We start from the raw sequence: 20,599 nt of genomic DNA, 5'->3' as shown, positions 1-20,599 counted from the left end.
CCTTAGATGGCATTATAAAGACAGCCCCTGGATCTTCTCCACACTTCACCCCCCTCCCCTCACCCCCCTCCCCCCACCCCCCACCCCCGAGCTCCAGACTCCTCGGCCTTCTCTCTCCCTTCCGCTCGCTCCTCTACTCGCCTCCACTCCACTCGCCTCTACAGCCTCGCTTTCCAGTCTTCTGTCCCGCCGCCGGGGCAGGGCTGTGGCAAAGACCCGCCTCCGCGTCTCGTCGGATCCGCAAGGAGTCACTTCCCCTCTCCGGGTTTCAGTTTCCTCGTGTGTCTAGCGAACGGTGGGCCGGGCTGTCTCTGACCAAAGTCCCCATATCGTGACCGCCGGCCCGAACCCCGGCCCCTCTTTCGCCTCGTGGCCCAGCGGCCCCTCCGCTCGCTTTGCGCAGCTTGCGCGCCCGCGTCCAAGGACAATCCTCGCCTTGTCTAGGACGCCGGCATCTGGAGTTTTCTGTAACCTCTGGCTACGCCTTTTTTTTCAGGGCGGAGCCCCAGCCCTGCTCCTTCTCGCGGTGGGCAGCACAGCAGCCCCGGTCGCCTGCCTAGAGCCCCCGTCTCGATAGATGGGATCCTGGCGCGCAGCCGGAACCGGTTGCGGACCTGTGTGCGGTCTCAGCCCGCTCCCCGCGATGGCCTCCTGGGGCCAGGGACTCCGGCTCCTGCTGCTACTGCTGCAGCTGCTGCCGCCGCTTCCTGCAGCTTCGACCTCCGACCGTCCCCGGGGCGGCAACCCTGTCAACCCAGGTGAAACCCCCAGGAAAAGCCGACTGAGATCAGGGCTGATGTGTCTGCCGGCCCGGGCTTTGGAGAAGGGTTGGGGGCCGGCCTCTCTCGCCCAGCGTGCTCCTTGGGGTGCAACAGTTCACTCCCGACCCTGAACTGAGGTTTCCAGCCTCCCGGTGCTAATTGACCCCAAATTCCTTGGTGTCACTCCCATACTACTCTCACTGGGGTCGAAGGTTCTCTGGGGGAATATTTTAAGAGGGGAAAAAAAATTAAGGGACATTAGCAGAGTTAGAGGGAGGGGAAGGGGGCCTGAGGTGAGTGGAGCACATGGGGCAGTGAGCTGGGTGAGTGGGTCCCGAATGCCAAATTCCCGACTGGTGACAGAGAAGTTGCTGGTGATCACCGTGGCCACAGCCCAGACGGAAGGATACCAGCGTTTCCTGCGATCAGCTAAGTTCTTCAACTACACAGTGCGGGTGAGAAGAGTGCCCTCATAGCTGCTAGGGAGGTGGGAGGGTTTTCAGCTGGAGGAGTGGGCTGAGAGCTGGATGCCTGGGGCCCCACGGTGAGCCTGGCCCGCTGATTCCCTTCCTGGCATGGTGATCTATCTGCCCCACAGACCCTGGGCCTGGGAGAGGAGTGGCGAGGGGGTGATGTGGCCCGAACAGTTGGTGGAGGACAGAAGGTCAGGTGGTTAAAGAAGGAAATGGAGAAATATGCAGACCAGGAGGATATGGTCATCATGTTTGTGGACAGGTAAGGAGCTGGGGATAGGGAGAAAGGGATAGGGCAAACAAGAGGAAGGGGGCGAGGATACTGAGATTCCTAGTGGCTGTCCTGTTCATCCTCCCCTTCCTTGCTAGCTATGATGTGATTTTGGCTGGCAGCCCCCCAGAGCTGCTGAAGAAGTTCGTCCAGAGTGGCAGCCGCCTGCTGTTCTCTGCAGAGAGCTTCTGCTGGCCTGAGTGGGGGCTGGCAGAGCAGTACCCTGAGGTGGGCACGGGGAAGCGCTTCCTCAACTCTGGTGGTGAGTGGCAAAGTATTCGAGGCAGAGGGGCCAAGAGTGATGGGGTATGGAGTGTTCCAGGTGCCTGGGGGCCAGAGAGGGAGTGGGGACAGGTTAATGGGACTCAGGCAGTCTTGAAGTCCCCACTTTCCTTCCCCCTGTAGGATTCATTGGCTTTGCCCCCACCATCCACCAAGTTGTCCGCCAGTGGAAGTACAAGGATGATGATGACGATCAGCTGTTCTACACTCGACTCTACTTGGACCCAGGACTGAGGGTAGGGAGGGAAAGAAGAGGGGTGACCACCTGCAGCTCTATGGGGGTGGCAGGTCTCAGTTTGAATGGGAGAGAAATGATAAAGGGACTTTGGAGAAGATGTAAAGAGAAGAGTGAGAAATGATGCCCTACCCCTTCTTGAACTAACTGCTCCATCTTTTGCCATCCAGGAGAAACTCAGCCTTAATCTGGATCATAAATCTCGGATCTTTCAGAATCTCAACGGGGCTTTAGGTAAGGAGAAAGGCATTCAGAAAGAGAGATAAGAGAGGCTGCAGGGGATCCTGAACTAGGCAGGGGATCCTGGTAGAATTAAAGTGATCTACAACTCACCTTTATGTTAACTTTATCAAATATCTGAATGGCTGATTAGATGGAGTTGCATGATGCTAACAGCAGTAAAAGCAGTGGCCATCCTGACATCTATGGAACATACTATGTGCCAAAGCCCTGGATTAGGGGCTTTACTTCTGTAATTTCATTAACACAACAATCTTACAAAGGAGAACTGGGGTCTGTGGTCATCTACCTGTTACAGATGAGGAAACTGCCTCTCTGTGGGGCTGATGACTTTCCCAGGTCACACCAGTAGTAAGCGGAGGAGCTCCCCAGGGTGGCATCAGAGAAACTGGATTCCCCCATATTTAGAAGTACCTGCTGCTTGGCACCTTCAAGAGAAAGGGAGTCTAAATCTTCGCCTTTCTTTCCTAGATGAGGTGGTTTTAAAGTTTGATCGGAATCGTGTGCGTATACGGAATGTGGCCTATGACACACTTCCTGTTGTGGTGCATGGGAACGGTCCCACTAAGGTGCCCCAATGGCTCTTACCCTCAGTCCCAGCCTTTGCCCCAGTCAGTCTTGGCCTCAGTCCTGGCCCCAGCCCCTGCCCCATACTTGGCCCCAGCCCCTGGGTACCTACAGCCCTTATGAGCAGTAAAGTCCTCCCAGCCCCAGGAGCAGAGGTTTTGGGAGAGGTTTTAAGTGCCCACTGCTCCCCCTCCTTCCTTGTTCCTGTCCGTCTACCTGACATTCCTCCTCTGCAGTGCTGGATTCCTCTGCCTCAGCCTGTCCCCTTGTCTCTCACAACAGCTCCAGCTGAATTACCTGGGAAACTATGTCCCCAATGGCTGGACTCCTGGGGGAGGCTGTGGGTTCTGTGACCGGGACCGGAGGATACTCCCGGGGGGGCAGGTGAGGAGGGGTAGGGCAGGAGAGCAACTAAAGCAGGGGGCGCAGGGAGAGCATGCTGGGCGGCTGTGGGGGGCAGAGCTCCTGGGAACCCCCACACCTGGCCGGGTTGTGGCGGATAGGCCAGGCGAGGGGGCTGGGCATTCCTCTGAGCCCCATTATAAATATCTTCTAGCCTCCCCCCCGGGTGCTTCTGGCTGTGTTTGTGGAACAACCTACCCCGTTCCTGCCCCGCTTCCTGCAACGGCTGATGCTCCTGGACTACCCCCCTGATAGGATCACCCTCTTCCTACATAACAATGTGAGACACCCTGGCAGAGTGTGTGCCCTCTCTGGGGACCTGCCCTGATCAGAACTTCCACCCTCCACCCAGATTGCCTCCTACCCCTGTTCACTCACCACATCCCCTATTTCATCCCTCAGATGCCATCTTTTCTGCCCTCTCAGTACCCTTCCCCATTCACTCCCATCTCCAGGAGGTGTACCATGAGCCCCACATTGCAGACTTCTGGCCCCAGCTCCAGGACCACTTCTCAGCTGTGAAGCTGGTCGGGCCAGAGGAGGCCCTGACCCCAGGCGAGGCCAGAGACATGGCCATGTGAGTGAGACCTGGGCAGGGAGGACCAGTGGGGTTGAAGGGAGTGGGAGATGGTGAGGCTGCCACCCATTGCACCACCCTTCCCTGTCTGTCTACCATCCAGCTTCTCCATGGCCTCCACAGTCCTGCCCTCCCTGCCACCATATATGCTGTCTCTCCCTTGCCCCTCTCACAGACTGGACAATCTGGGGGTTCTGAGTGAGGGAGAGTTTCACTCACTCTGCAGTCTCCTCTGCCCACATACTTCAGTTTCAGCTTCTCTGTTGGTCTGTCACCTCCAGGGATAAGTGTCGGCAGGACCCCAAGTGTGAGTTCTACTTCAGCCTGGATGCTGATGCCGTCGTCACCAACCAGCAGGTCCTGCGCAGCCTCATTGAAGATAACAGGTCGCTTGCCTGGCTCAGCCAGAGGGCCCCAAGTCATCCCCAGGGATCTCCCAAATCCTTCCCTGGGCATGGGGCTCATCTCTGCCCAGTCTTCACCTCCATCTATTCATAGGAAGGTCATAGCACCCATGCTGTCCCGCCATGGGAAGCTGTGGTCCAACTTCTGGGGAGCCCTGAGCCCCGATGAGTACTACGCACGCTCTGAGGACTACGTGGAGTTGGTGCAGCGAAAGCGAGTGTGAGTCCTGCCAGGGCTGCAGCCCCTCTCCACCTCCCACCTGGGCATGAACAGATGCCCACGCCCACTTCCAAGGCCTCAGTCTCAGGGACCTGGTGTGGTTGTAGGATAGGAAGTGACTTGGAGCGGGGTATGAAAGGGTTGTGACTAGCAGTACTTAACAGAGGAAGTGAGAGGGCCTCCCAGCACAGAGGGTGGGGTGCCCTGAGGGAAGAGGCTCTCAGGCTGACCTGGGCAGAATTGCGGGGCCGCTCACCTAGCTGACCCTCGTGTGGGTACTTCCAGGGGCGTGTGGAATGTGCCCTACATTTCCCAGGCATATTTGATCCGGGGGGAGACCCTAAGGACAGAGTTACCCCAGAGGGAGGTGTTCTCGGGCAGCGACACTGACCCAGACATGGCCTTCTGTAAGAGCCTGCGGGAGAAGGTGAGCAGGGCAGTACGACCCAGTGCTGGGGTGCGGGAGGCAGCCACCTTGTGTCTCCTGCTCACAACCTGTACCCACTCTAGGGCATCTTCCTCCACCTCAGCAATCAACATGAATTTGGCCGCCTCCTGGCCACTTCCCGTTATGACACAGACCACCTGTATCCTGACCTCTGGCAGATCTTTGACAACCCCCTGGTGAGTGGGGGGGCCCCTCACTCAAAGAATGTGAATGCCCTGCAGTATAAGTGGATGCACATGGGTACACACACCCTTGCAGGACGTGCTACTGCCCAAGCAGGGGCTGTCCAGGTGCTGGGGCTTCCTGGGTGGGATCAGATGAAGTAAAGAGGACACACATTGCCTGACCAGGTGGTAGCACAGTGGATAGAGTGTCAACCTGGGATGCTGAGGACCCAGGTTTGAAACCCCGAGGTCACCGACTTGAGCACAGGCTCATGGCTTGAGCCCAAAGGTTGCTGGCTTAAAGCTCAAGGTCACTGGCTTGAGCAAGGGGTCACTGGTTCAGCTGGAGCCCCCCCAATCAAGGCACATATGAGAAAGCAATCAATGAACAAGTAAAATGCCACAACAAATTCTCTTGCACACTCACTAAAAAAAAAAAAAAAAGAAAAGAAAGAAAAGAAAAAAGAGGACACACATCAAGGTGTACTCCCCCATTCCCTCCCCAGGACTGGAAGGAGCAGTATATTCATGAGAACTATAGCCGGGCCCTTGAAGGGGATGGACTCGTGGAACAGGTGAGCCCACGAGTCAGGAACAGGATCCCTGACTGCCCTGATGACCATCACGCCTTGAGTCCACTCCCTGTATTGATGGTTTCTAACCTGACTTCCCCAGGTGCCTTAGGGTTTTCTGCAGGAGCAAGATGAAGGCCAAGTCTGGTCAGATAGGTTTTCAGTCCCCACCCTAGCATTAGTCAGCGAGCCTCCTTGTCTAGTGGGTATATGGTATAGGAAAAATGACATTTTTGTAAAGTTTGCAAAGCACTGTCCTAGAATCTGGGGATCCGGGGCTCTCCTGCCATTGTGCTGTGTTCTCAGTGCTGCTCGCGCTGTCTCTGGCCAAGCCTCTCTGGCCGAGCCCTTGCCAGGGCCCATCCCCATGCTCAGATCCCCCTTCTCCTAGCTTCTCTTCTCTCAACCCAGCCCTGTTCTTCCCCTGCCCCGCCCTCAGCCATGCCCAGATGTGTACTGGTTCCCTCTGCTGTCAGAGCAAATGTGTGATGAGCTGGTGGAGGAAATGGAGCACTATGGTCAGTGGTCAGGAGGCCGGCATGAGGTGAGAGGGGCTGGGGCAGGGAAAAAGGAGGGCCCCTTCCAGGAGTAAGGTGCTCTGGGTCTGATGAAGGGGAAATAGTATCCTGAGAGTGGAAACAGAGAGGGGTCTCCAAGGGAGAGGGGGCCCACAAGGGTCACAAATGCATTCATTTACTTATTCGTTCAAGAAATCCTTACTGGGCAGGTCCTAGATGCCAGCCACTGACCGAGGTGGTACAGGTGCACTGATGAGTCGCACAGGCCGAACTCGGCCCTCTTCCCTGTGGCTGTCAGTGGCGGCGGCAGCCTAGGTACAGTGGGAGCCACAGGGGGGGCCTTTGACCCAGATGTGGGGGGACCAAGGTGCTTCACAGAACAGGTGGCATCTTAGCTGAGACTACAAGAACAATAAGAGTGAGTCAAGCTGAGAAGTGGTTGAGGCTGTTTCAGACAAGGGAACACAGGCTTTAAGTCCCAGGAATAAGATGAGGGGAGAGGCTGGCACTGCTGTCAGGGGCTTAGTGCCCACTGTCCACAGGACTCAAGACTGGCTGGAGGCTATGAGAATGTGCCCACTGTGGACATCCACATGAAGCAGGTGGGCTATGAGGACCAGTGGCTGCAGCTGCTGAGGACGTACGTCGGGCCCATGACCGAGAGCCTGTTCCCAGGCTACCACACCAAGGTGGGCTGCTGCTCCTGCCGCCACTGGGGCAGCACCGGGGTGGGGTGGGGCAGTCTTTTTGACCCTGTGGCCACTCCCACTCCGTGGACAGGGGCTGTCACCTCCTTAGAAGAGCCCCTGGACCTGAGGGTCATCCCTCCAGCCCTTTTTCATGTCCCCATAGACCCGGGCAGTGATGAACTTTGTGGTCCGCTACCGGCCAGATGAACAGCCCTCTTTGCGGCCACATCACGATTCTTCCACCTTTACTCTCAACGTTGCTCTCAACCGCAAGGGTGTGGATTACGAGGTGAGCCCCTAATGCCTTCCTACTCCAGGGCATTGCCAGGGCCCCTACACACACACTCTTCCACTGGGACCGAGTCCACCGCTTACAACCCTGCACATGGCCCTCAGGCACCCTCCCTGCCCCAGCCTGCTCTCTGCACATTTCCCTCTTACTTTGCTGGTTTCCTTTCCTGGATTGCTTCTAGTCTGGCTGCCTTGCCCTCCCTCCTGTGTCTTCCTGCCAGCTGACACCCCTGCACCCCCCGCCCCTATACCTCTGGTCTGCCTCTCGTGTTTCTGTATCTCTCTGCCTCCAGTCCCATGTCTGCTCACTCTCCCCTTCTGTCCCCTTCCCAGGGAGGTGGCTGCCGCTTCCTACGCTATGACTGTGTGGTCTCGGCCCCCCGGAAGGGCTGGGGGCTCTTGCACCCTGGCCGTCTCACCCACTACCATGAGGGACTGCCCACCACGAGGGGCACTCGCTACATCATGGTGTCTTTTGTTGACCCTTGACATTCAGCCACTCTGTCAAACCTCTCCTGCCATCGTGCCTTCTTGTGCCCCACTCCTTGGAGGGGGCCTGTCTGGCTGCTCGCTTACTGAGTACGTTTGGTGTGTCTGGGACTGAATGTCTCACCTCACTCCCCCCCACACACGGCCCTCTCAGGAAGCTCCTGGAGCCCCCTTGTCCCGCTTCTCAGCCCCCAGGGGTTCCTGGGGAGAGCTTCTGGGGGGTTCCCTGTGTGATAACTTATTGTTTCTTCGCCTCACTCCTAATAAAGGAGCATTTGTAATTCTTGAGTCTATTTATTGTCTTTTATCTACCTATTGACTCTGTACCCCTCCTGACACCCAGAGTAGGGAGAGACCAAAGTTACTCCAGATAAAAAGGACAGAGAGCCTGACCTGTGGTGGCGCAGTGGATAAAGTGTTGTCAACCTGGAACGCTGAGGTTGCCGGTTTGAAACCCCAGGCTTGCCTGGTAGAGGCACATATGGGAGTTGATGCTTCCTGCTCCTCCCTACCTTTTCTCTCTCTCTCTCTACTCTCTCTAAAATGAATAAAGTTTAAAAAAAAAAAAAAAAAAAAGGACAGAGAAGAGGAAAAGGAAGAATCAGAATGTGTGGCACCTGGGAGCTTCCCTGGATCCGGCTTCTCACTGCCCTGTATTGCCTGAGCTGGGACGGTGCCTTCAGAGGGCCAAACGAAAAGGACTTCACCGTCAGGCTCAGTTGAAAGCCACCCCCACCCAGCCCCTGCACTCTTCCCTGATTCTCTCATCACTGATGGCCTCTTCTCCTTTACATGAAGAGTGAGGTAGCACACCCCCGAGCTGGGCTCCAGGGACAGTGCTCAGAGAAGACTCCCTGGAGGCATGTATACTATGAGGGAAGGCAGGCAGGGCCTTCCTGTGGCTGCTGGGACCCGAGCTTTCAGTTGGGGGGATCAGGAAAGGGAAAGCCCTGGTGGGCCATTTCAAGGAAGGCTTCCTGGGAGAGGACAGTGAAGCAGCCATGGGAAAGAGGACGGAGAGCAGGTCTTGCCTCCAGCCTCTGGGGGCCCAACAAGCCCTTGTCAGACCCCTCCACCCAGGAACCCTGAGGACAGCCAGCCATGTCTCTACCAGCCTTGGACCAACCTATTTTCCTGAATTTATCTCCCAACTGTTCCCTTGAGGAAACCTTTTAAAAACTAAACAGGCCTGTTCACCTGTCCCAGGACATTTTCTGCCTTCTACACCTCACTTGCCATTCATACTTTATTCCTGCCTCCTTCCCAGACTCCCAGAAAAACTCCCCCATGAAGCCTTCCTTCCTGGGGGGTGAGGCGGGTCACCTGAGTGGATGGGTCACCTTGCTATGTGGACTGAGCATCTCTCAGGCTAGACTTTTTTTTTTTAATTTCTTATTTTTTTATTTATTCATTTTAGAAAGGGGGGGGAGAAGGCGTGGGGGGGGAGCAGGAAGCATCAACTCCCATATGTGCCTTGACCGGGCAAGCCCAGGGTTTTGAACCAGCAACCTCAGCATTTCCTGGCCGACGCTTTATCCACTGCGCCACCACAGGTCAGGCATCTCTGGCTAGACTTTTAAGTTCATCTGACTCTGGCTCCCACTACCTTTATCGCATGGCCCTGTGGATGGAAGTAGGCTAAGCAGAGACAAGAAAGTGCCTCCTGGTAAGGTACCTGGACAAGGAAGCCTGCGCAAGAATGGGACAGAAAGGGTGTGCCAGCCTGAGCAGTCTGTCCTGGCATTGGAAGCTGGTTTATTCTGTCTCCTACAGTGGGTATATTCATTTACAAAGTATCTCCCATCTGCCAGGCACCCACCACAAGGTCTACAGTGATGAGTACATTATTGCCTCTTGTTGCTTACAGTTTAGGGGAGACCTTATTTTTAAAATCCCCATAATGGAAGGAAAATATTTTATGCTAGGAGAGCATGTGACAGAGGCACTTGATGGGATGTGTGTCAGACTTTCCTAAAGAAGTGACATTCCCTAACCTGGGGAAACAGCTACATGCCTCTGTCCTCAGGCCAGGACAACAGATAGGCTGTGCTGGCCTTGTCAGAGGACACCAAACCTGGTGTGGGCTGGGGGGGACAAAGGTTGGATGCTGATGCCTGGATCTTCCAGAGGAGAGGAGCGGGAGGAGGGCAGGGCCCCAATCCACTCGGAGGGTGTGCCCACTGCACAAAGGGCTCTCTTGAGGGGCTCAACAACCCTTCACTTTTCCCACAAAGCGCTTCCCTCTGGAGCGGCTCCCCATGGAGTCCTAGGCTGTTCTCACGCATGTTGGGAGCCCTGCCATTCGTGGTACACACAACTCTAGCAACCTCCCACTTTCATAGACCTCTGCTAGCCAGCTCTTCACAGAGGCCAGAGGTCCTGACCCCACAAAGTCCAAAGACCTGCCTCACCACCCCACCCCCACCTCTAGCCTGGCAACCCTGCTCATTTCCATGAGCTCAGGTAGTAGTTAACCCTTCCGTGCAGGGGCTCAGCAGAAGCTAGTGTGCAAGTCAGCAAAGAGGACAAAAATGGGGTGGGTGGAACCAGGACCAGGGGTCAAGGCCAATGGGTTGGGCCAAAAGACGGGTGTGCTTAAGAAGGCAAGGTGGCCCCTGTGCGACTACCCTCCACAGAATGCCGGCCTCTTCCAGCCGTTTGCGCCAGTGCCTCCAAGTGTTTGCTGTCCTGCAATGGGTCTTCTCCTTCTTGGGGCTGGGTGAGTCCCTGAAGCCCTGGACCTAACCTCCTCACACAACCTGAGCCTCTGCTTCCCCATTAACACAAGGGAGGAGGTGGGGCAGGGATCTCCAGGATCCTTAAAGGAGAAAAAATTAGGTGGGACAGGGAAATGGGGGCAAGGGAAAATCTGGGACTTATACGCCTGGGTGCTGATATCCCCTTCCCCATCCTGCAGCCCAGGTGTGCCTGGCGGTGCTGCTCCTCCTTCTCCTAGGCCCAGCCTGGATGCTGGCAGTCCTCTACTTGGTCTGGCTCTATAGAGACAGGGACACGCCACAGACAGGGGGTCGCAGATCTGCCTGGGTCCGCAACTGGGCCATTTGGAGACATTTCCGGGACTACTTCCCCATCTCGGTGAGGGCCCCCAGAGGCTGCGCGCTGGGTTGGGGGCAGGAATACAGAATCGACTCTTCCTATCGTCATCCCCAAAAGTCCAATCTCACCGCCGGGGTGGGGTGTGCACCTTCTGCCCCCCCAGCTGGTTAAAACCGCAGAGTTGGATCCCTGCCACAACTATCTCTTCGGCTTCCACCCTCACGGCGTCCTGGTCATCGGGGCCTTCAGCAACTTCTGCACAGAGGCCACCGGCTTCTCCCGCATCTTCCCTGGCCTCTGCCCGCACCTGCTCATGCTGCCTTGTTGGTTTCACCTCCCTTTCTTCCGGGACTACATCATGTGTAGTGGTGAGGAGTGGCGAGCCCGACTCCAGGAGACCTGGTTCTTGCTCTCACCTCTTACCTGCCTTCCTCCTGCCTGGAGACTCCTAGTCCCAACTCTACCTTTCTGGTGCCCTCCTCCCTCTCCTCTCCTCTGGAAGATCCAGGCATCAGCACCCCCCAGCCTTTGCCTCCTCACCCCCAGGTTTGGTGTCCTCTGACAAGGCCAGCGCTGCCTATCTGCTGTCCCGGCCTGGGGGCGGCCAGGTGGCCGTGGTGGCGGTTGGAGGGCCCCTGGAGTCGCTGGAGGCAAAGCCCGGAGCGCTGAGCTTGAGGATCCGGAATCAGAAGGGGTTTGTCAAGTTGGCGCTGGAATACGGGTGAGGAGGCTGCAGGCGGCCGAAGGGGCGCGCCCGGCCTGCCCCGCGCGGGAGGAGCGCAGCGCGCCCCGGGGCCCGGAATCAGGCGCGCCTCTCTCTCCCAGGGCCTCTCTGGTGCCTGTCTTCTCTTTCGGGGAAAACGAGCTCTTCCAGCAGTTTCCGAACCCACCGGGCTCATGGGTTCGGAGGGCTCAGGAAACGTTACAGCGGCTGCTGAGCGTGGCCCTGCCGCTGTTTCATGGGCGCCTAGGTCTCCTCCTGCCCTTCCGCACGCCCATCCACACCGTAGGTGAGCTGGGGCCCGCCCGCTCCCGGGACCTCAGTCCCCCGCAGGCTCCCCGGGACCTCAGTCCCCCGCAGGCTCCCCGAGCCCGGCTATGCAGGTCGCTGGCTGAGGCCTGAAACCCGGCTGTCCGCCGCGTGTGGCCACGCCGGCCTGGCCGCCAGGCTGGCCTTTGACAGTCGCCGGCGCCGTGACCTTTGCTCCAGACAATCGCAGCGGGCGGGAGGGAAGGGGGCTGGGAGTCCCAGTTATCCCTCCCTTGCTTCTCGTTCCTCCCATAGTAGGGGCTCCGATTCCGGTGCAGAAGAGCCCGCGGCCCAGCCGGGCGCAAGTGGACACTCTGCACGCGCTCTACGTGGAGCGGCTCACGCGGCTGTTCGAAGAGCACAAGGCGCGCTACGGGATCCCGGCGGAGCAGCACCTCGTCCTCACCTAGGCGCGCTACTGCCTCCCAGTCCTCCCCGGCCCCCTCGACGACTGTGTGTGAGGGGGTTGGAATTAAAAGCGGGAACAGATCTGCGCTGTTTGTGTGTGTTTGTGCACAGCCGGGAAGGTCTGCGCGCGCTGCAACCCAGCCCGCCCCCCTACCTCCGAGCCTGGCCGAGGCACCCGGTGGCCTTGATACTCTCGGAGACCCACAAAAAGATCCCAGGCATCTGTCAGGGGCCTGCTCAGCCTCATTCGATATCAGACAGTCTCAGTTGGGTTTATGGCTCCCGCCAGAGGCTGGGGCCCAATCCTGGGCCTCTCCAGCGCCTTCTCAGTCTCCTCCGCAGATTCGTTGCTTCACCTCCTTCTCACAGCCCCTCGCTCCTCCCAGACCCGCCCCGCAGCCAGCCCCGACTGACTCAGGAAGCTCAAAGATCAGACGGAGAACAGCCTGAAGACGTCCGGATCCAAGGATCGCTCCGTGCACAACTCTTCTACCCCACCCCACACCCCCCCCACACGCAATCCCGGAGGTCCCAAAGGCTTGGCCTCTCAGACGGGAAAGCTCTCCTAGGCGCCTTCGAAAACCATCATTTGTCCTCCTGTTCCTGGAGTCTTGCTGGCAGAGGGCAGCTACTGGAATAGGAGTCTCCACCTTCCTGCCACCCTCCTGCACCATGAAAACTCTGCGGAAACAGTGGCTGGAAGCAGTGGGCGCCTACCATTATGTGCTCATTTTCCTCTTCATGGGTGAGAAGAGTGGGAGAGCATGGGTGCATGGGGTCAACCGGGGGAGAAGGGACAGGGGGCAGGGGAAGGCTGGCGTTCCACTCACCTGATGCCTAAGGGCAAAGAGAGAGGGAGAGGGCTGATGTGGGGCTAGGAAATAGCGGGAGGATAGGATCCATACGGGTGGGAAAGAACCACTGGATAAAAACCACTTCGTTTCAAAAGCTAATTTGTTTTTCTTTCTTATCTTTCACTAAGGCCTTCTTTCATTCCTTCTTATCCTCTCCCTCCTCTTCACATCCCTCTGGTCATTCTCTGTTCTCTACTTGGCATGGCTCTTCCTAGACTGGGACACACCCAACCAAGGTAAGCGCTGGAAAGGGGCCCATGTAGTGAGAGATGGCAACTGGGTGCCTCCAGGGTTTCTTCCACCCACATCTCTTTGCCCCAAGGTGGAAGGCGGTCTGAGTGGATGAGGAACTGGACCATTTGGAAATACCTAAGGGATTATTATCCTATTAAGGTGACAGGTTACCCTCCAGGGAGACTCTCTGCCTCCTCTTCTTCCCACCTCTCCTACCTGTTCATCCTTCCCTGTGCTAGAGCCCGAGCCCCAACTGCCTAAGCTAAGGCAATGGGACGGGGGAGGTTGGGGGGAGAGTGGTTTTCAATAGTGGGCCCTTGTGCCCTTGACCTCATCCTCGGACCTTGAACTCTGAAGTCTGTTGGGGTAGAGGGCAACACTTTTCAGCAGTGCCCTGACCTCTGTGCCTTCCTTCCTTCATCCTGCCCAACACCCCAAAGCTGGTGAAAACAGCGGAGCTGCCCCCTGACCGGAACTATGTGTTTGGCTCTCACCCACATGGGATCATGTGCATCGGAACCTTCTGTAATTTCGCCACCGAGGGCAACGGCTTCTCCCAGCACTTCCCTGGGCTTCGGCCCTCACTAGTTGTGCTGGCCACACTCTTCTACTTCCCAATCTATCGAGACTACATCATGTGCGCTGGTGAGCCTCCAGCTGAGTGGCCAGGAATAGACTCGTAGTGAGCACTGGATAGACTCATAGTGAGCATCAGTGAATAGCGTTGGAGCAAGTGTCCTATGGTGTCCTTGCTGGAACAGACACCATAAGTACAAAGACACGGGCATGGTGGGTAGGGGGGGTTGGAAGGAATGGGATCTGGGGCTCACCTTCAGATACTAAAGGGTGGGGTGAGGGGCCGGAGCCAAGGATGGGGTGGTGACTACTCCACGCCTCCTCATGCCTGCAGGAGTATGTTCTGTGAACCGCGAGGGCCTGGACTATATTCTGTCACAGCCTCAGCGTGGGCAAGCCGTGGTCATCATGATTGGGGGTGCCCATGAGTCCCTGTATGCGATTCCAGGGGAGCATCACCTCGTTCTCCGGAATCGCAAAGGTTTTGTACGCCTGGCACTGAGACATGGGTGAGTGGGTTGCTGGTGCCCAGTCCACGGCTGCTGTTAATGGTTCGAACTTTATAGTGTGTCTGGGGGTACACACTCCATTCCTACACATGCAGGTCCCTGGAGGTGGGAGTGTGTGCACCCAGAGCCCACACTGCCCCTCATCCTGGACGGAGCTCACACCAGTGCGTGAGGGCTTCCTCTGTGCCAAGCACTGTGCCCACTTCCCAGGCTTCCTCCTCCAAGACAGTCAGCGTCGTCGTGCAAATAGCAGGCCCCTTCAGACTAGCAGCACAAGGTTCAAATCCTTCTCTGACACTATCTCGAAAGCAAGACGGCAGGCATGTTTCTTCACCTGCGAAACAGAGTTAAAACCTGCCTTGCAACAATGTAATGGTAAAGACTAGATGAGGAAATGTATATATGAAGGTTTAGTACACAATTGTTTCTCAGGATGTGTGAGTCCCTTCTTCTAGGTCTTTTTTTTTTTTTTCCAAAAAAAATTAAGATTTAAAAAAAAATTTTATTAATTTTTTTAGAGAGAGAAAAGGAGAGAGTGAGAGACAGGAACAGCGATCTGTCTCTGTATGTGCCCTGGCCAGGGATCAAACGGGCAACTTCTGTGCTTCACAAAGATGCTCTAACCTAACCAACTGAGCTCTCCAGCCAGGGCTTCCAGAGCTTTTTTTAAAAAAAATTTGTTTATTGAGGCCTGACCTGTGGTGGCGCAGTGGATAAAGCGTCGACCTGGAAATGCTGAGGTCTCCGGTTCAAAACCCCGGGCTTGCCTGGTCAAGGCACATATGGGAGTTGATGCTTCCAGCTCCTCCCCCTTCTCTCTCTCTGTTTCTCTCTCTCCCTCTCTCTCTCTCCTCTCTAAAAATGAATAAATAAAATTAAAAAGAAAAAAGAAAAGCATTATATAAAAAAAATTTGTTTATTGACTGAGTTTAGAGCGAGAGGAAGAGAGAGAGAAACATTTATTTGTTCCACTTACTTATGTATTCATTGGCTTATTTATTATTTATTTATTTATTTATTTTGTGACAGAGACAGAGAGATAGAGAGAGGGACAGATAGGGACAGACAGAAAGGGAGAGAGATGAGAAACATCAGACTTTCATTGCAGCTCCTCAGTTGTCCATTGATCGCTTTTTCCTAAGTGCCTTAAAGGTGGAGGGGGCTACAGCGGGGCAAGTGACCTTGGGCTCAAGCCAGCAACCTTGGGCTTCAAGCCAGCGACTTTTGGGCTCAAGCTAGCAACCATGGGGTCATGTCTATGATCCCACACTCAAGCCAGTGACTCCGCGCTCAAGCTGAGGACCTCGGGGGTTTTGAACCTGGGTCCCCTGCGTCCCAGTATGACACTCTATCTACTACGCCACCGCCTGGTCAGGTATTTTGGCTGATTCTTGTATGTGCCCTGACCAGGGGTCAAATCTGCAATGTTGGTGTATCGGGATGATGCTTGGAACAACTGAGCTACCCGAACAGGGCTCTAGTTCTTTCTTTGTAACCATTGTCATTTGCTTTAAAGGCCTTGGAAGGTGAAATCATGAGGTGTGGGGGGATATGCTGTTCTCTGGGGTTCCCACCTTGGGATACTCCAAGAGCCTCTTGCCTGACCACCCCTCTTCTCTACTGCCTCCCCTTCCCAGGGCCTCCCTGGTGCCTGTGTACTCCTTTGGGGAGAATGAGGTCTTCAGACTTAAGGTTTTTGCCGCAGACTCCTGGCAGCATCTGTGTCAGATCATCTTCAAGAAGCTCATGGGCTTTTCTCCTTGCATTTTCTGGGGCCGGAGTTTCTTCTCAGCCAACTCCTGGGGCCTGCTGCCCTTCCCTGTGCCCATCACCACCGTAGGTGAGTCCTCATCTCCAGGGAAGAAAGCTGCCGTCAGCTGTGTGGGCGTCCAAGGCCTCTCACCTCACCTGTCTCCCCTCTCCCTGCAGTGGGCCGCCCCATCCCTGTGCCCCAGTGCATCCACCCCACTGACGAGGAAGTTGACCACTACCACATGCTCTACATGAAGGCTCTGGAGCAACTGTTTGAGGAGCACAAGGAGAGCTGTGGTGTCCCTGCTTCTACTCACCTCACCTTCATATAGCCCTGGCCTTGCCTCTGCCCCTCAGCCCCTGAGCTCCTGATCCCGCTCACTGAGACACTCCCACCTGCTGTCATGTCTGGTCCTTCAATAAAAGCTAGTTTTCTCCCACCACTGCTATGTAATAGGGTGCCCACAGAGCTGACGCTCTCGCTCTGGGAGGTAGCAAGCCCAGGCATAGTCAGCATGCATCCTAGTGTGCCACAGAGTTCCTGCCTTAGGTTGGGTATCATGACTCTAAATTCTCCTTCCAGTGAGAATTAGTTATGCTGCACGACCTTGCATAAGTCTCTTCCCTTTGCTGGGCCCCTTCTCCCTCTGTAAATGAAAGCATCTACTTAGCTAAGAGCTGTTGGGCACTCAGACTGAGTTGCGGAGGGTGGCAGCAAGAAGGGCAGGCTTTGAAGGGTAAGCAGGACTTAGGTCAGTGGAGAAGACTGTGTGAGTAGTGGAACAGTATGAGCTAAAGCTGAGCTTGGTCAAGGGAACCTGACAGTATGGAGATTAGAGTGATCCTCAGTGGTAGGAAAGACAGTTACATACATAGCTTGCTTCTGTACCCCCTCCTCCTTTAAGTTTACTTGGGACTGAGAAACCAGATGAGGCGAGGGTTTGTTTTACCCACAAGAAATCCTACTGTGAGCCAAGCGTTACATCACCATTTACTCATTTACTTAAAAGGCATAGGACTATTGTGAAGATTAAAGAATTAAGATTTAGGAGCTTAGAACAGAGATTGGCAAAATATGAGCCAAAGAGAGTTGCTATTATCATCACCATTGTTACTATAGACATGGCATCAGTGAAACGAGAGAGTTGGATTAATCAGCCTAAGGGTCCTTATGTGGACATAGCATCCTCTGACTTTTGTCAGTCCTATTTGTCGACAAGCTGTGGGTCTGTATGCAGGATTTAAACAAGAATAATCATTGAAGGCCCTGGCCAGTTGGCTCAGTGCTAGAGCATCATCAGCCCAGCATGTGGATGTCCCAGGTTCAATTCCCAGTCAGGGCACACAGGAGAAGAAACCATTTGCTTTTCCTCCCTTTCTCTTCTCCTCCCTCAGCCGTGGCTAGACTGATTCTAGCACATTGGCCCCAGGTGCTGAGAATGGTTCCATGGAGCCTCCACTTCAGGCACTAAAAGTAGCTCAGTTGTGAGCATGGCCCCAAATGGACAGAGCATCAGCCCCAGATGGAGGTTACCAGGTGGATCCTGACTGGGGCACATGCAGGAGTCTGTCTCTCTATCTCCCCTCCTCTCACTTGGAAAAAGAAGAAGGAGGAGGAGGAGATGGAGAAGGAAAAGAAGAAGAAGAAGAAGAAGACAACTTGTTGGAATGTAATTGGAATGCAACTGTATTTGTCTCCCACTTTCCTGTAAAATTTATTAATAGAAGAATTTTCTCTTGTCCCTGGATGAAGATCTGGGCAGTCTCATGGCTTATCTGGGTCATTCTCAGGTGTTAAGCTCTACATTCACTTTAAGTTAGTAGGTAGAGATGTCTAGTTCATAATCAACACTTGCATCTTCATCTAAGGGAAGGAATTTTTCCCTCTCCAGCTAGGGCTGATTGCAAGTGGGCTGGCTGCCCGTTACCCTGAAGTGGCAGCTGGTGAAGGTGGAGTAGAAAGGGGTTGGGTTTACCTTTTTTCTCCCCATCCCTTGCTAGCTGCTGTTCCAGTCTTCATTGGGTTGAAGTGTGAGACAGAAGAAGGGAAAGGGGACCTAAAAGTTCTTGACTGCACTGACATAAAATAACAATGTATGCTCTGGGCCTCCAGATCTTCAAAGTCTTTTCCTCCTGGGTACTCTCATGGATTCTTTGGAGTTCTCCCTTAAGTTCCCTCTAACAGCTTCTGTACTTTTTCTGCCTCATCAGCTGTTCCTGGTTTTCTGCACATGCACTTGCCATAGATTTCTCTGTAAGAGCCTCTTCACTCTTCTCATTTGGGGTGGTAGGGAGAGGGATGGAAACAACCAGCTCAGCCGTGAGCACCCTTGGCCCAATACACTTGGAGTGCAGGCTGGCCTCCATGCAGCCATGTTCTTCCTTCTATCCTGGAAGGTCCAGCTAGCCACAATCTGGCCACTAGATTTCCAGTGGCACATTCCCCAAAACCCTGGGACATACCAAGTTCTTTGTGTCTTTTTTTTATTTTTTGAGAGAGAGAAAGAGAGGAGGTGGCAGACAAGAAGGGAGAGAGATAAGAAACATTTTTTGTTGTGACACCTTAATTGTTCATCAATTGCTTTCTCATATGTGCCCTGACATGGGGGGGGGGGGCTCCAGCAGATCCAGTGACCCCTTGCTAAAGCCAGTGACCTTGGGCTCAAGCCAGCAACCATGGGGTCAAGTCTGTGATCCCATGCTCAAGCCAGAGACCCCACGCTCAATCTGGTGAGCCTGCGTTCAAGCCAGTAACCTTGAGGTTTTGAGCCTGGGTCCTCTCCATACCAGGCCCACGCTCTATCCACTGTGCCACCCCCTGGTCAGGCAATCTCTTTGTGTCTTGAAGCTTTTTGTTACTGATTCTGTTGAAGTAAACCTTGCCCTCTGGGGGCAGGGTTTGCAGCAATCTAAAAGTCCTCCCCAATACCCTTCTCCATTTCCCAACTGATTTTTGTCATGGGTGCAAGGCTCAAGAGTCATTTCTCAATTATTTGCTTGAAAAATGTGATATACGGTCTGGTCTAGCCCCTTTTGGAATGGAGATCCTATTTATTATATCTTCATGCTTCAGCCCGAACTTCAGTGTTAGTTAGCATCATGTATGTTTTTCTCTGGGTTCTTCCCCTGAGGGGCAAAGGTATCAACTGGCCACCAAGAGCTGGGAGAGTGGGGATTAGCTCACTCTGAGCCTTCGCCAAGAATCCCCCTGCTCGTCTGCTTCCCTGTGAGCAGTGGGTGCCTCTCTCTAGAGTGGTGGGCTTGGGCTGAGCGGTAGATGAAGAATGGGACCTTTGTGTGAGACATAGGGGCAGAATAGAAGGGACTTTTTTTCCCCACAAGACCCCTGTCTGAAATTCAAGACCAATGAAATCCTGGGGAGAACAGATTGGCCTGAGGCTGGAGAGGAAAAGGAGCAGCCAAGAGGCCCAGTTAAGAAATGGGGTTCGCGCAAGAGCCAGAGATATGATCAAAAGGGCAAAGTGCTCCCAGTACCTGTGAATCCAGTAGGGCAAGGTTCTCAGAAAAAGTGCCAGATCTGATCCTGGAGTGAAGAAGCATTGGGAGGAGACATTATCCTCCACGTGGAAACATCTGTGTTCAGGGAGAGACCACAATATGAACCAGGAAGGTACAGGAAGATCAAGATCGCATTTCTGTCGCTGGGAGTGAAACTGGGCAATCAGATGTGAGTGTTGGGATGGACTGTGGCAAGTAGAATGTGCTGTTACTGCTGAGGAAAGATAGAGCAGAAGGGGGTGGAAATGCCACCCTGGACAATGACAAGTGTGCCCCTCCATTAATATCCCTCCAAGGTCCATTGGGTGAGATAAGTGCATCTCCCTAGTCATCGTGCCAGCTTTGCATCCTTCCTGTTCACTGTGACAGGCCATAGGAGCCTTCTTCCACCACCATCTTCCTTCTTCTGAGTGTGCAGCCCAGACTGGAGGAAGCCTTGGGCTCAGAAGTCCCTGCCGTGACTCTCACCCTTTCTTGAGCCTCCCCAGGTGACCTCTGCTGTCATGCTCTCACCCTAGCCTTATTGAGGCAAAGGTCCTCTGATTTTCATTTTGTCCCTGTCTTCTGGATTTCTAGCCTACCCTCATCAAGCACCCTCTTGTGTAGGACTTGGTCTAAGAGGCTAGAGTCTCATATGGAGAAGAGTAGAGAGTCCTAGTGTCGGGTTCATGTCCCACAACTCCCGCCAATCTGTGCAGACCCCAGATCACAATGTCCAGGCAATGGGTGCAGCCTGCTAGACTGGGACACCAGGTGAGACACCCAGAATGACCTTTTTACATCAACTACTTCCCAGCAGCTGCTGCCATATGGGTTCCAACTAAATCTCGTATTGTAACTAAGTCCCCCAAAGTTTTTTTTTTTAATTTTAAGATTTTTTTAAATTTATTCATTTTTTTTAGAGAGAGGAGAGGGAGAGAGAGAGAGAGAGAGAGAGAGAGAGAGAGAGAGGATAGACAGAGAGAGAGAAGGGGGGAGGAGCTGGAAGCATCAACTCCCATATGTGCCCTGACCAGGCAAGCCCAGGGTTTTGAACCGGCGACTTCAGCATTTCCAG

At 54.6% G+C, this 20,599-nt stretch overlaps 3 protein-coding genes across 3 annotated transcripts; all 3 read left to right on the top strand.

Annotated features, from left to right (window-relative positions):
• The first annotated feature begins 115 nt into the window (after positions 1-115).
• On the top strand, positions 116-7,891 carry PLOD3 (procollagen-lysine,2-oxoglutarate 5-dioxygenase 3). The gene is made up of 19 exons (XM_066274454.1): positions 116-758; positions 1,125-1,216; positions 1,360-1,496; positions 1,604-1,767; positions 1,911-2,023; positions 2,193-2,256; positions 2,734-2,831; positions 3,112-3,213; positions 3,386-3,511; positions 3,687-3,808; positions 4,090-4,194; positions 4,307-4,432; positions 4,718-4,859; positions 4,943-5,056; positions 5,551-5,619; positions 6,056-6,160; positions 6,677-6,823; positions 6,987-7,112; positions 7,448-7,891. Exons 1-19 carry the CDS (start codon positions 578-580, stop codon positions 7,601-7,603), a joined length of 2,289 nt encoding a protein of 762 aa, XP_066130551.1. The 5' UTR covers positions 116-577; the 3' UTR covers positions 7,604-7,891.
• A 2,274-nt stretch (positions 7,892-10,165) lies between these two features.
• LOC136334357 (2-acylglycerol O-acyltransferase 2-B-like) lies at positions 10,166-12,208 on the top strand. The gene is made up of 6 exons (XM_066274452.1): positions 10,166-10,322; positions 10,521-10,699; positions 10,824-11,028; positions 11,207-11,381; positions 11,486-11,670; positions 11,946-12,208. Exons 1-6 carry the CDS (start codon positions 10,172-10,174, stop codon positions 12,098-12,100), a joined length of 1,050 nt encoding a protein of 349 aa, XP_066130549.1. The 5' UTR covers positions 10,166-10,171; the 3' UTR covers positions 12,101-12,208.
• Positions 12,209-12,533: 325 nt separating this feature from the next.
• Positions 12,534-17,760, top strand: MOGAT3 (monoacylglycerol O-acyltransferase 3). The gene is made up of 7 exons (XM_066274453.1): positions 12,534-12,843; positions 13,081-13,188; positions 13,275-13,345; positions 13,627-13,831; positions 14,097-14,271; positions 15,909-16,111; positions 16,201-17,760. Exons 1-7 carry the CDS (start codon positions 12,771-12,773, stop codon positions 16,353-16,355), a joined length of 990 nt encoding a protein of 329 aa, XP_066130550.1. The 5' UTR covers positions 12,534-12,770; the 3' UTR covers positions 16,356-17,760.
• The last annotated feature ends 2,839 nt before the right edge of the window (positions 17,761-20,599 follow it).

The sequence above is a fragment of the Saccopteryx bilineata genome, chromosome 4, assembly GCF_036850765.1.
Source record: "Saccopteryx bilineata isolate mSacBil1 chromosome 4, mSacBil1_pri_phased_curated, whole genome shotgun sequence".
In the NCBI taxonomy this organism is placed as follows: Eukaryota; Metazoa; Chordata; class Mammalia; order Chiroptera; family Emballonuridae; genus Saccopteryx; species Saccopteryx bilineata.
Note: the sequence above shows the minus strand (reverse complement) of the source record. Positions and strands in the feature narration are given on the sequence as shown.